The sequence below is a fragment of the Theropithecus gelada genome, chromosome 10, assembly GCF_003255815.1.
Source record: "Theropithecus gelada isolate Dixy chromosome 10, Tgel_1.0, whole genome shotgun sequence".
In the NCBI taxonomy this organism is placed as follows: Eukaryota; Metazoa; Chordata; class Mammalia; order Primates; family Cercopithecidae; genus Theropithecus; species Theropithecus gelada.
The window spans coordinates 84395140-84410001 of NC_037678.1; the positions used below are offsets into that span (position 1 = coordinate 84395140).

Below are 14862 nucleotides of genomic sequence, written 5' to 3' on the forward strand. Positions count from 1 at the left end.
AGCCTAGAAACAGATACAACATTGCACTCTCATTTGTACGTGATAAGAAGAGTATTTCGGATCAGGTGAGAAAAGGATCAATGATTTCATGATTAGTGTTATAACTGGTTGGTCATATAAGGGAAGAAGTTATATTCCCACCTCACATATTACATCTAGGTAAATTACACCTAGATAAATTGCAAATACATTTGAGATTGACATGGAAAATACAAAAACCACCACCACCACCACCAAAAACTTTCAAAATAATTGAGTGAATGAATAAATGAATTGATGAAAAATATCAAATGAGCAAAATAAAACTACTGAGACAATTCAAATATGAAATGCACTCTGTGTGTTCCCAGGGAGGACCCTGTTAGGAATGTCAGACTATAGTTTTCTTGATGTGCGCAATGCTTTTCTAGTTTGTCACTTATGACCAAACCCTGCTCAGTTCTACAACCTGTGTTGGCCTGCCATCTTTTCCAGGTGACTTCACCTCACCCTGGCAGAATGCCCTCTGGGTGGGAGGGGTCCTGCAAGCTGACTCAGTGCCACAGGGGCCACCCTGGTCATGGAAAATGGGCAGGCACTCTTCCCTGCTGGATGTGAGGCAGCCTGCTCCTAACCCAACCACCTGTCACAGCTGTTTGCCCTTCAGGCTTCTCAAGCCTGATTCTGACAGTAGTTTAGTTTGTCCTAATGCCCCAGGGAACCCGAGAAAACACTCACAAAAACCTGAAGGGAAAAGATTCAGCAAAATGAAACATTTAAACCTCTGTACGTAGAAAACAAGGTTAACAAAGATAAAAGCCAAAGAACACAATTGGAAAAAGTTATTCCCAATATATATGACAACATGTTAATATTCTTAACACTTAAAGACTCTCACAAACCAACAAAAAAAAGAATATCCCAATTTAAGAAGTAGGATAAGTTTTTGATAAGGTTCAAAACAGGCAAAACTTGGCCGGGTGCGGTGGCTCACTCCTGTAATCCCGACACTTTGGGAGGCCAAGGTAGGCGGATCATGAGGTCAAGAGATGGAGACCATCCTGGCCAGCATGGTGAAACCCCGTCTCTAATTAGCTGGATGTGGTGGCATGCACCTGTAGCCCCAGCTACTTGGGAGTCCGAGGCAGGAAAATTGGGTTCCTTGAACCTAGGAGGCAGAGGTTGCAGTGAGCCAAGATCGCACCATTGCCCTCCAGCCTGATGACCGAGTGAAACTCTGTCTCAAAAAAAAAAAAAAAAAACAGGCAAAACTGCACAGCCAGGATAGTGTGACATTTCTCAACCTTTTTGTCATTATCACATCACCCCTATGAAATGTTTATATATAAAACCTACGAGCATGTTATATACATATGTATGTCTATATCTATATATATCTAGATAGATAAATAGATAGATAGATAGAATATCTGTTTATATAGTGGGTAGGTATACCTGCATAGAATAAGATATTACCCCTCCCACAAGAACCAATTTTTGCCCCTTTTGGGGCAACATTGCCTCTGTCGGGAATGCATAGGATAGCACTCACCTTTAGAGGAAGGTGGATGAGAACCAGAAGGGGACGCAGGGGGACTTCCTAGGGCTGTTCATAATCATTTCTTTATCCTGATGTAGTTACATGTGTGTGTGTTCACATTATGAAAATTTATAGAGCTCTATATTTATGATTTGTTTCCTTTTCTGTGTGTATATTATAGTTCAGTGAAAATTTAACATTAAAAAGTAGATCTAGTATACAAACAGGCATTTATGATATATATAAGATACCATTATATATATATAATGGTATCCCCATGTCTTAATCATTCTTTGATTATTAATGGGGCAGAATATTTTCCATAGACTCATTAGCCATATATGTATTGTATATATGACTATTAATAATCAAAGAATGATTAAGACATTGAGGTATCCTTTTTCCCTAATTGACAAAAGTTAAAAAATAGTAATACCCAGTAGTTTCAAAGGAGTGAAGAAAAGAGCACTCTCATATACCATTGATAAAGTAAATTAGAGAGCAATTTGAAAAGGCATCAAAAGCAGCCATTTAACTTTGTAACTCTATTTTGAGAAATTTTGTCTTTAAAAACATGAATAAGTACTTAAACTCGAAATAAGTATGTTCAAGAATAATCATTGCAGTGAGACTAATAATGATAAAGTTAGGGAAACAAGTAGTTTCTAACATTCAGAAATTGATTAAATATATTTGGTGGATTTGTTTAGCGTAATATTATTTAGTCATTTGAAATTATAATGAAGTTCTTTAGCACCATGGTCAAGAACAAAAGCTCTGGGATTAAGTTGCTTGAAACTCAAATCCTAGTTTCTCCTGTCGACCTAAAGAAAGAAACTGAGGCGAAATTAATATAGAGAGTTCATTTGGCCCGAAGTTCAGGACAGTTTCCCAGGACACACTTACAAGTTGCCTTGGGAAGTGCTTCCTCCCACCTTTGCCACCAACAGGTTTTCAAAGGCAAAGAGGAACAAGGAGTGGGCTGACTCATGGGAATTGTCACTGATATACAGAAATAACATTGGTTAATAATTGACTATACATTGCTGAACTATAGGTTGTGAACTAGAGGATGTCCAGCATATTGTTCTTAATCATTAGCGAATTTGTAAACCCCTCCTCCCAACCATTTATCTTCCTAACAAATTATCTGCTATCATTTTATTTAAATTATCAAGGCTTTTCCTGTGTTTCTTTCTCAAAGATTTGTAGCTAGGTCTAAGAAGTGTAGTTTTTTAACCTGAGCTTTTGAAGAAGGGACCAGCCCAAATATGCAAAATGTCTAAAGTATATTTTAAATAAATATATTCTTTTGTCCTTTTAAGTTGCCTTAAGAATGAGCAGTTTCTAAAAAATTGCTACCAAGTAGAGATCTTAACTTTCTTTTAAAAAGAAATTTTAATTAACTTATTTTTATGTAACTCAATGTAATAAACACGTTTTCAAGCAGTGGATTTGATTAAATTAGCGATAAACATCCCCACTCCAATTAGATAATGGACACAGCAAAACCTTTCTTCATGAATAGTGCCAATTCCTCTCAAACCAAATTATTGTAGATTCTGATAATGAGATTTTATTGCATTTCTCTCAAGCCTGTTAATTTTCTTGTAAGAGTATGTTTCGGGAGAATGGGACTCTCGGAAGAATTGTTTGGGAGGAGAAAAATGAAAGCGTATCTTGGTTTCCGAAAGCCTTTTGGCAATTTCCTGAGACCTAGTAGAGTTCTGACAACGTAATTGCCCTTCTCATGACCGTGATAGAAATTATAGCACAGCTCAATTTCAACTAGCAGGCACACTTCTGCAAGCGTAGAATTTAGTCCTATAGGTTCAACAAAGCCAAGCACAATTCAATGAGATACGACAGTAATTTTACATAAGTATAATACTTGCCAGCAAGGTGATATCTGGGATGATCAAACAATGTTGAAACTCATAGAATTTCAGAATTTGTAGATCTGCCACCTTCCATCTTCCCACATAAATACCATAAGATGAGACACATAAAACCCCAGAGATTTTTAATGACTTGCCAATCAATGTTTCCACAGTCTGTAGGTTGAGAAGACTAGACATCAGTTCTCTTGAGTCCCACTGGAGAGCCACTTGTGCTGCTCCATGCTGCTCATAGCAAAAACCAGAAACCATCAAGATCAGAGGTCACTAAACCAATCCAGCTGCCCTCTGTTTTTGTACAGTTTTAAATAATTGGAATAATAAAAATAAGAGTAAGACTTTGTGACACATGAATATTATATGAAGTTCAAATTTCAGTGTCCGTAAAGCTTTGTTGGATCACAGCCGTACCCATTATTTTGTGTATTGTCTATGACTGTTTTCACTTTACAACAGCAGAGTTGAATAGTTGCAACAACAACCATATGGCCTGCAAAGCCCAAACCATTTATTCTCTAGATCTCCACCAAAAGTTTGCTGATCTAGACAAGTACTTGACATCACAATGATTTGGAGAAAATAAATCCTCTAGATTTAATAGCAGTGAGCCACATTTCCAAATCTCAGTTCACATCAGCCAAATACCAAGATCCTTCCTTTAGACTAAAAAACTCTCATTACAGCCAAATATATTAAGAATACCACTGGGCACGGTGGCTCATGCCTGTAATCCCAGCAATTTGGGAGGCCAAGGCGGGCGGATCACCTGAGGTCAGGAGTTCGGGACCAGCCTGACCAATGTGGAGAAACTCCATCTCTACTAAAAATACAAAATTAGCCTGGCATGGTGGCACATGCCTGTAATCCCAGCTACTAGGGAGGCCGAGGCAGTAGAATCACTTGAACCTGGGAGACGGAGGTTGCAGTGAGCCAAGATCGCACTATTGCACTCCAGCCTGGGCAATGAGTGCGAAACTCAGTCTCAAAAAGAAAAAGAAATAAAAGAATACAAACTTCATTGACATCAGCACCTGTGTATATCTTTTAAGGCCATTGATATCAACTTGAAGAAGATGAAGGACATCATCAATGTCTGCTCCTAATTTCGCATATCCAGGCGATTATCTTTGGGAAGAGGAGCATTAAGGGTGGCAGAAGAACCATGTGACAGAAATGTAATACCAATCCATTTATTCTGTACTCTTCCTGATAATGCAAAAGAGTTAGATCTGGTAGTGCAATGGAAGTCATTTCTGATCATCTTGACACCTGCATTTCCTCTCATAGACAGGACATAACCTAAATATGTGACCTGACTTTCCACCTAGTGTTAAGTAGCCCAGAGTTTAAAATACTTGAGTTGCAGGGTCCAGGAGTTCATCCAGACTTTCCCTACTTTTGATCTACCTATTTTATGTTTCTATTACCATCCTTCAGGGTAAAGATGTGTATATTCCTCTGAACTATTCACCAGCTTGGAGCCCCTGTATAATTTGAGTTTATGTTAGTGAGCCCAGAAGGAGTAGAATAAACTCTTCCAATGAAGAGCTAGAACTAAAAGACCACATAGGGGCCTGTGTATTAATCTTCATCAAAGGCACAATATAGAGCCTCTCATCTTATCATATACTACTTCCAGACTTAATTCTCTGCTATTTAGTGAAAGTAAAATACAGAGGGAGTAATGAAATCACAGAACTGAGGTTCAGCAAGGTCCCTAGAGTTTAGTCTAACTTACTTTTGTGAAAGTGCATACCAAAGTCCTGAAAGTCTCAATAACTTTCCCAAGGTAACATAGTAAATGAATGGAAAGGCCATGTGTATCACCAACTCAAGAGTGCAAGAATTACTCCAGTTCCTTTTTTTATTACCAAGTTAATATTGGCCCCAATTCCCAATCTGGATTTCTACTTTTAGTCCATACTGGGGCTCCCATTTTTCAAGATGGAGCAAAGCTTTTAGATTATTATGCAGCTCCCAACATCAGGGCTTTCTCCTGGTCCTTGGTCCCATAACCACACTGGTCAACACTGTTGACCCACTGTTTAACTAAATACAAGCCCTGTGGTCCAGAAACCTAGTGTCTCTGTCCTATGCTGGAGGCCGAGGAGTCCATGGTGAGGATAGAGACTCCAGTATCTAGCATCCAAGCCATGTTCATGCAACTTGCAACTGTCCCCAGGCAGCTACCATCAAGAGATATGAATGGATCCGTTGACTCCAGTCTTGATCAATCCTCTTTGCGCTCTCTGCTTCACATACCTTGATTCCTCTCCTTTGAGTACTCCTAATGGAATCCTTTCAGTTTGTGTAAGCTTTTATAAAGACTGGAAGGAAATAATTCCTGCTTTGGACCCTGTATCATGAACCTCTTTACAAGCAAAAACTAAACCCAACCTGGTTACTTATGAAACATGGAAGGGGGGGAATAAAAACTTTTTAAGGAGAACATGCATACATTAATATTTCAATAAATTGTCTACGATGTTTATAACAACAAATCTTTATATATTTAAGAACATACAGATGCTTAGCACCTCTTGGGCTAGCAGCTGCCAAAATTTCCTGCTTTGGAAAAAGCCATGGAATTGTGATGAAGCGTTTCATCTCTGGAGTCAGACATGCTAATTTGAATCTTGGCTCTAAACTTACTAACTGTGTGACCTTGGAACCTCCAAGGGGTCTTGAGGGTAAACTAAATTCTCAAGTTTTTTTTTCCTCATCTATAAAATGAAGATAATAATAGTACCCACCTCAAAAAATTGGATGACAATTGAGATAAGGCTTAAAACATTTCGGTATATTAGCTTGGCACATTGTGAAGTAGATGGTCTGCATTTATCAGTTCTGTCTCCTTTAAGTAGCATCACGTTGGTACCTGTTTCCTCACTAGTAAAATAAGGATACAGTTGCTTACTTTATAGAATATGTGTAGGTGTGAGGATTAGAGAGGATATAGAGTATGAGCATTAAATTAAGCAATGATCATACATTGGGGAACACTCATTACACATTATTTATAAAAATCAATAAAACTTTAAAAAAAGATAATGGAGACCAGGGGATGAGAGAGAAGTTATCATTCTGTCTACTTAGAAAATCTTCTCTCATCAGAATTATTTTATCTGAAGGACCATCATAATTATATACCTGTGCCCCACTTAAGGTTTTTATTTACATCTGATCTAATATTTGCTAATGCTTCAACCTGCCAAAAGGCAGCTTGATTGGTGGTTTGTTTAAAATTAAGGCCTGAGTAAGTGGGCAGTTGAAAGTTATTTCCGCCATTTTTCCAGACTTCACCATGATGGAGGGTCTCTTAGCCCAGCAGCAGTGGCCTATGCTCAGTGTAACTGTATGATCTAGACCCATTTCAGATACTACATCTGGCTTCTTCCAGACTATCTCATAATGTTGGCCAGAAAAACAAAGTCACTCGAGAAGCAATATTGTTCCATAACCTCCATTAGACTGGACGGAAGTGGATCAAAGAGGGCAGCAGAGTACCCCAAATGCTTCCGAAGGATGAACTCCAAGGTGGAATTCTTTAAGCAGAATGTGACTGCTGGCTTTAATGCAAGAATTGCCAGTTCAAGCAAAGTGCCACAGATGTGAACTCATAACTCTGACTCACAATGTGAATGGCAAGATGGGACAGCTGGCAGGTCCCCATTACAAACAGCCTGCTGTTAGGCCAGGTCTAAGGAACAGTTTATGAACAGGACACTCTGGACCAAAAGTGGCTACAGTTACAATTTGGAAAATAGTCTTCATGTGGGCTACAAAAGAAGAATTGGTAGTTGTGAAACAGGTTTGTTAATAACACCCACACTCTTTGCTATTAACCAACGTTAATATGTAGGCCAGTAATATCTGCCTAAAGAGTACAAGCCAGTCAGTATCAACAAAAATTCAGTAGACATGCATATAGTCCATAGATAGAATATTGGTACTTTATCTTGAATCTAATTTTTTATTTGACTGATGGCAGTAAACGTGGCACTTGGCACATGAAAACACTACTTAGAGAGCTGACAAGAGGATACTTCCAGTTTGTGTTTCTTATTTTATTTATAAAGCAGGTTTTGAGTTTAACACTGGATAAATGAACCACCAGGACAAAAATAAGATTCATTATATGCATAACACAGCAATTTGGAGATCCATTGTCAATAGCCAATTTATGGCTGTTATTGACTTTCAGAGACTAAAATGTCACAGAGAAACAGAAAAAAAAGCTATTGTGGGTTTATTTATACCTTCAGCTAGCATTATAACTATGCTTTCTTAGGAGTTAAAAAATGCCAATGTTTGTATACCAAAGACAAAATGTTGTACTTGATTTCCAGAATTACCTAAGTACTTGGACCACCAACTGCAAGTTGACACCTTTATTCAATCAGGGTATAGCCTGAATGAATGTTTGTAGAAAGCAAAGCTTCTAGTGACTACTTTATTTCCCCAAGCTCTTCCTACATTTTTATTTTTTGAATATGAAGAGCAGGAAGAGTAAAGCAGCCCTTGATTAAAAGGAAGATTTTTCATTATTCCTTTAAAAACCCACCTCACGCCAGACCAGTCCAATCTGATTTTCAAAGGCATGGCTTCCTGAAGTAGAAGTGGTGAAAGATCCTCAGCCATCCTGGGAATCTTTCAGGTTTGTTAATAAAGTCTGAGCTATGAACACTAAACAGAGAAATTCCATGGTAATGGAATTTGGGGATTATTGTTTTCTATATAAATGAAGGTAAGCCCCTAGATGCAAAACCGCTCTTAACTTGTAACTCTGTTGTGAGACATCTGGTCATAGAAAGTGGTCTTGCATCTAGCAGCTAAAAGTCACTTTGCTAACTACGTGCCCACTGGAAATCCTGAAAAAGGACTGTGTCTGGGGACCTCAGACCTCAGATGGACACTGGCAATTCCTTTTTCCTCTCTTTTCCTTTGTTTTCTTTTTCCTTTTCTTTCTTTCTTTTTTTTTTTAATGAGATCTTGCTTTGTCACCCAGGCTGGTGTGCAGTGATGTGATCATAGCTTACTTCAGCCTCAACCTCCTAAGCTCAATCCTCTCACCTCAGCCTCCCAAATAGCTGGGGTGGTGCGTACCACCACGCCCAGCTACTTTACTTTTTATTTATTTTTTAGAGATGGGGTTCTCACCGTATTGGCCAGGCTGGTCTCAGACTCCTGACTTCAAGTAATCCTCCTGCCTCAGCCTCCCAAAGTGCTGGGATTATAGGCATGAACCACTGTGCCTAGCCTCCTCCCTGTCTTTAAGCCAGGTCTAATGGAAAGGATCTTGTAGTGAGCAATTTCTCAGAATGGTCTTAGACACACCCACTTCTCATGAGTTGGCTGGCTGTTTGTGTGACAACACATTCCACATTAACCTAACAACTTTTAGTGATGCAACTGTTGTAGATTAAGCTCCTGAGATAGCAGGTTTTGGAAAGATTAAGGGTGGAGAAAGACAAATGGAGTTGCATCATGAACTTCTACTCATGCACTTCTGGGTGACTGGACCAGTTGTCACCTGACTCTCTGGGCAGGAAAGGGGAAATATATCAAGTTGGCAAAGTTTGGGCACCTTGTGTCTTTACTAGAAGACTTCTCTAGGAATGAATGTCTTCAGGCTGGTATTCACTGCCTAGTCACCTTATTGCCTTGGCATTGCATGGCCTTTTGATCTTCTTCCCTGTGCCATCTCCTACTCTAAGCTCAGCCCTGTCTTAGTTATTCATCAAAAGACCCCATATAACTCTACAAGTACCTACTATGTGTCAGCACTGTGCTAGACACTGTGGTTGCTAAGACAAACATCTATGACACCATCATAGAATGTCTGATACTATGGCCATCTATGATACTATTGTCAGTATCTATGGAAGTCATGAGGTCTCACACACAGTATCTGCACCCCAAGGACTCTTTCTGTACTAGAGAAGATTGCCCTGGGAACATTCTCAGTTCAACTTAATAAGTGCTGCAATCATCATATGATAAATGTTATTCAATCTCAGAAGAGAAGAATGACGAGTTTTCCCTGGGGAAGCTGAGAAAGGCTTCAGAGAAAAGATGAAGGGCAAAAAGATGATTTTATGTGGAGGAAACAGCACGTGCAACATTGGGAAAGCCTAAAATGGCATTTATCTGAATCCCTCTGCAAACTTCCAGGAAAGGTAGCCAGAGGCCACACAGCTGGTAATGGAAGAGCTAAAGCCAGAACCTAGCCTCCTGATACCCAGGCTGTTGGCCTTTTCACTGTCTATTCTTGGAACCATTCCCATTGGGAAGAAGCCTCTTTTAGGTAAACGCAAATCTGGCAAATGATATGCCCATGTTTTATTCCTAAATACCAGTTTCTCTTCCCGTTCCATAATATATCTTTGATGATACAAAGTTTGAAATTACAATGTAAACTTTAAACATTGCACCAAATCTTGAGTCAGATTGACTATTAGAACACTTGTTTTTCAAGAAATGGGGGAAGGATTCCCTATTTAATAAACGGTGCTGGGAAAATTGGCTAGCCATAAGTAGAAAGCTGAAACTGGATCCTTTCCTTACTCCTTATATGAAAATTAATTCAAGATGGATTAGAGACATAAATGTTAGACCTAATGCCATAAAAATCCTAGAATAAAACCTAGGTAATACTATTCAGGACATAGGCATGGGCAAGGACTTCATGTCTAAAACACCAAAAGCAACGGCAACAAAAGCCAAAATTGACAAATGGGATCTAATTAAACTAAAGAGCTTCTGCACAGCAAAAGAAACTACCATCAGAGTGAACAGGCAACCTACAGAATGGGAGAAAATTTTTGCAATCTACTCACCTGACAAAGGGCTAATATCCAGAACCTACAAAGAACTCAAACAAATTTACAAGAATAAAAAAACAAACAACCCCATCAAAAAGTGGGCAAGGGATATGAACAGACATTTCTCAAAAGAAGACAGTCATACAGCCAACAGACACATGAAAAAATGCTCGTCATCACTGGCCATCAGAGAAATGCAAATCAAAACCACAATGAGATACCATCTCACACCAGTTAGAATGGCAATCATTAAAAAGTCAGGAAACAACAGGTGCTGGAGAGGATGTGGAGAAATAGGAACACTCTTACACTGTTGGTGGGACTGTAAACTAGTTCAATCATTGTGGAAAACAGTATGGCGATTCCTCAAGGATCTAGAACTAGAAATACCATATGACCCAGCCATCTCATTACTGGGTATATACCCAAAGGATTATAAATCATGCTGCTATAAAGACACATGCACACGTATGTTTATTGCAGCACTATTCACAATAGCAAAGACTTGGAATTAACCCAAATGTCCATCAATGACAGACTGGATTAAGAAAATGTGGCACATATACACCATGGAATACTATGCAGCCATAAAAATGAATGAGTTTGTGTCCTTTGTAGGGACACGGATGCAGCTGGAAACCATCATTCTCAGCAAACTATCGCAAGAACAGAAAATCAAACACCGCATGTTCTCACTCATAGGTGGGAATTGAACAATGAGAACACTTGGACACAGGAAGGGGAACATCACACACTGGAGCCTATTATGGGGAGGGGGGAAGGGAGGAGGGATGGCATTGGGCGTTATAACTAATGTAAATGACGAGTTGATGGGTCCTGACGAGTTGATGGGTGCAGCACACCAACATGGCACATGTATACATATGTAACAAACCTGCACATTGTGCACATGTACCCTGGAACTTAAAGTATAATAAAAAAAAAAAAAAGAAAAAAATACTTGTTTTTGTTGTTGTTGTTTTTTGTTTTTTGTTTTGTTTTGTTTTTTTGAGATGGAGTCTCACTCTGTCACCCAGGGTGGAGTGCAGTGGGGCAATCTCGGCTCACTGTAACCTCCGCCTCCCGGGTTCAAGTGATTCTCCTGCCTCAGCCTCCTGAGTAGCTGGGATTACAGGCATGCGCTACCATGCCAGGCTAATTTTTTTTTTTTTTTGGTATTTTTAATAGAAATGGGGTTTCACCATGTTGGCTAGGTTGGTCTTGAACTCCTGACCTTAGGTAATCCACCTGCCTCGGCCTCCCAAAATGCTGGGATTACAAGCGTGGGCCACCGCACCTGGCCTAGAACGCTTGTTTTACTATGTCTTCTAATAACTTTGGGGATAAATAAATTCTGCTTTGAAAAGCAAGGCCCCTCAGTGTGACCTCTCATGAACGGCAAAGATCAAGAAGTGTCCTCTTCAACATGAAATGCAATAGAAATCTTAGAACTGACCATTCAGTACCTTCTTACTATTTTAGCACAGTAAGAAAACTAATTTACCAATTTAAATACATTCTTATATCATACTCTGTATATTAAACTATGTTGATCCTTGGGCAAAAGGAAGTATGTTTATAGCGGCCCTAAACATGATAACAATACTCCTGTAACTTAAATCCGAGCAACAGCTCCTATGTTCTGTGTGTGTAAATTACAGCATCTCTCCACTTGTACATTTTTCCGTTCTGTCAGTTATATCATTTAGAAAGCATTGCTCAATAAAAACAGGAGGCAAGACGCATGTGTAATATTAAATTTTCTAATAACCACATTTAATAAGGAAAAAAAACGGTAAAATCAATTTAATTATATATTTTCTTTAACACAGTATGTCAGACTATTGCCATTTAAATGTGTAATCACTATAAAAAATATCGGGCTGGGTGCAGTGGCTCACACCTGTAATCCCAGCACTTTGGGAGGCCAAGGCGGATGGATTGCCTGAGCTCAGGTGTTCGAGACCAGCCTGGGCAACACGGTGAAACCCCATCTCTACTAAAATACAAAAAATTAGCCAGGCATGAGGGCATGCGCCTGTAGTCCCAGCTACTCGGGAGGCTGAGGCAGGAGAATTGATTGAATCCGGGAGGCCGAGGCTGCAGTGAGTCGAGATCATACCACTGCACTCCAGCCTGGGCTACAGAGCGAGACTCTATCTCAAAAAAAAAAAAAGTACTATTTTACATTCTTTTTCTCATCATACTATGGCTTCAGAAAATGACACATATTTTATATTTACAGCATATCTTAATAAAGACATTAAATTTCCAATAATTAATATGAAATACAATGCTACCAAAAAATAAATTTGCAGTTGGTGAAATGCACTTTACTATGCTTTAGCTTTACATTTTATGTTACTTAAAATTAAATAAAACTTGAAATTCAGTTTCTCCATTGCACTAACCACATATAGCTGGTGGCTACCATATTGGACTGTGCAGACCTAGGAGTTCAAGTGATAGCAAACAGAAAATATGAGAAGCGAGCATCAACATTTGCTGTAGCAAAGCATGAGGGGATTATGTTTAAGGAGAGATCAAAGGGCAAACATATAAGCGATTGTAAAGAGGTAAAAACTACACTTTGGAGTTAAACTAGATTATCTCTGTTGCTTTTTATTGGTAACCTCTTAACTCTCAGTTTTCTTATCTGTGAAGTAAAAATACCTGCATTATTGGCTTCTAAGATTAAATGAGAGAACCTAAATAGTGGGCTTAACACAGTATCTAGTACATTCCAAAGGTTCAATAAATTATAAGATTCAATAAATTATTGGTATCTATGGAAGTCATTGAATCCGTTTTGCATTTAGGTGTGGGGAAACTCTGATGGGGTTATAATTTAATTAATTACCTGTGAGATGTAGAGTAAAAAGAGAGAATTGTGGGTGTTTTTTGTAAATTTTATTTCACTTACGGCATGGTGAAAAGTGCACCAGTAGTAAGTATACAGCTCAATGGATGTTCACAAAGCAAACATACCTACGTAACAAATGCAGAAATAGAACATTCAGAGAATCTAAAAACCATCTTCATGCTCCTAATAAAAATAACTACTATCCTGACTTCTAACACTGTAGATTTGTTTTGCCTGTTTGCAAACTTTACGTAAACAAAATCATACAGCCTGTACTTTTTTAGATATCTGACTTCTTTCACTCAACAACAGATTTGTGAGATTTATCCACAATGTTGTGTGGAGCAGCAGTTCGTTCTTTCTCATTGCTGTATTGAATTCCACTATACAAATACCCCACATTGTATTTTTCCATTCTACAATAGTTGAATATTTGGGCTATTTCTAGATTCGGGCAATGGCAAATCTTCCTGCTACAAGCACTCTTGTATAGGTCTTTTGGTGATGTGTATGTACTGGAATTTGAGTTTTCAATCTTGGCCTTGTTGAAAAGTGAAGGCTCACTCCTCATGTAATTTTATGTGCAGGCACCTTGGATAAGCACAAGGAGCTGGAGGACCTTGTGGCTAAGTTCCTGAATGTGGAAGCAGCTATGGTCTTTGGGATGGGATTCGCAACTAACTCAATGAATATCCCGGCATTAGTTGGAAAGGTGAGAAGTTTGTTAACATAATTGTCTTCTACTGTATTACTCCTAAGAATTGTAACTCTGAGCAGGTCCTTGTTAGAAGTATGGCTGAGATGGGCACGGTGGCTCATGCCTGTAATCCCAGCACTTTGGGAGGCCGAGGCGGGTAAATCACAAGGTCAAGAGATCAAGACCATCCTGGCCAACATGGTGAAACCCCATCTCTACTAAAAATACAAAAATTAGCTGGGCGTGGTGGCGTGCACCTATAGTCCCAGCTACTCAGGAGGCTGAGGCAGGAGAATTGCTTGAAACCAGGAAGTGGAGATTGCAATGAGCCAAGATCAGGCCACTGCATTCCAGCCTGATGACGGAGCGAGACTCCATCTCAAAAAAAAAAAAAAGAAGAAGAAGTATGTGTGAGAAGGTTCTTTTCTTAGGAGAAACTGACTGGAAATCGGTATTTTTGAATAAGTATGCCAGCTTAGTCCAGCAAATCTTTTCATGATATTGCTGATTATATAATTGCAACCCTAGGCATGGGTCAGAATTCATCTTCAAAGACAGTTTAACAAAGCAGTCATAATTTTGGGCTCCTGAGTTCCCATTTGCAACTTCTCATAGCTAATATTTATTAAGCATTTACTTGGACAAAATATTTTTCCTATGTTACTCATTTATTTTTGCATTCAATAAACCAATTCTTGAGAATCTACTATGTCCGCATATAAGGGAAGATACAAGACATACAAAGATGAACAAGACCTGTGTCTTTTAAATTTATGTACTTTAGAGTCTAACGGGGGAAAAATATACTGAACAAAGTAGGACAAATACCATAGAAAAGGCATGCCCATATTTGAGGAAGGACAAAGAGCTGCCCAAAACCCTTCCTGAGAAAGTCTGCAATGTCTGTGCAAAAATGGTGAGAGGAGAACAGAATTTTAACAGATAAATAAGTTGTATTTAGGACATGAAGAGGGAACAGCATGTGTAAAATACATAGGTTTGGAGGAACTAGAATATAGAATGGTGGTCAAAGAAAAGATCAGAGATGAAAGCAGGTGCCA

At 38.9% G+C, this 14862-nt stretch overlaps 1 protein-coding gene across 2 annotated transcripts in view; it reads left to right on the top strand.

The window, feature by feature from the left end:
- The window catches only part of SPTLC3 (serine palmitoyltransferase long chain base subunit 3), a 174841-nt gene that overhangs the window by 81685 nt on the left and 78294 nt on the right, over positions 1–14862 (top strand). For both annotated transcript variants that reach the window (XM_025400520.1, XM_025400521.1), the window contains one exon: positions 13692–13816. In XM_025400520.1, coding sequence (XP_025256305.1) covers positions 13692–13816 — 125 coding nt within the window. The remainder of the gene's footprint in view (positions 1–13691; positions 13817–14862) is intronic.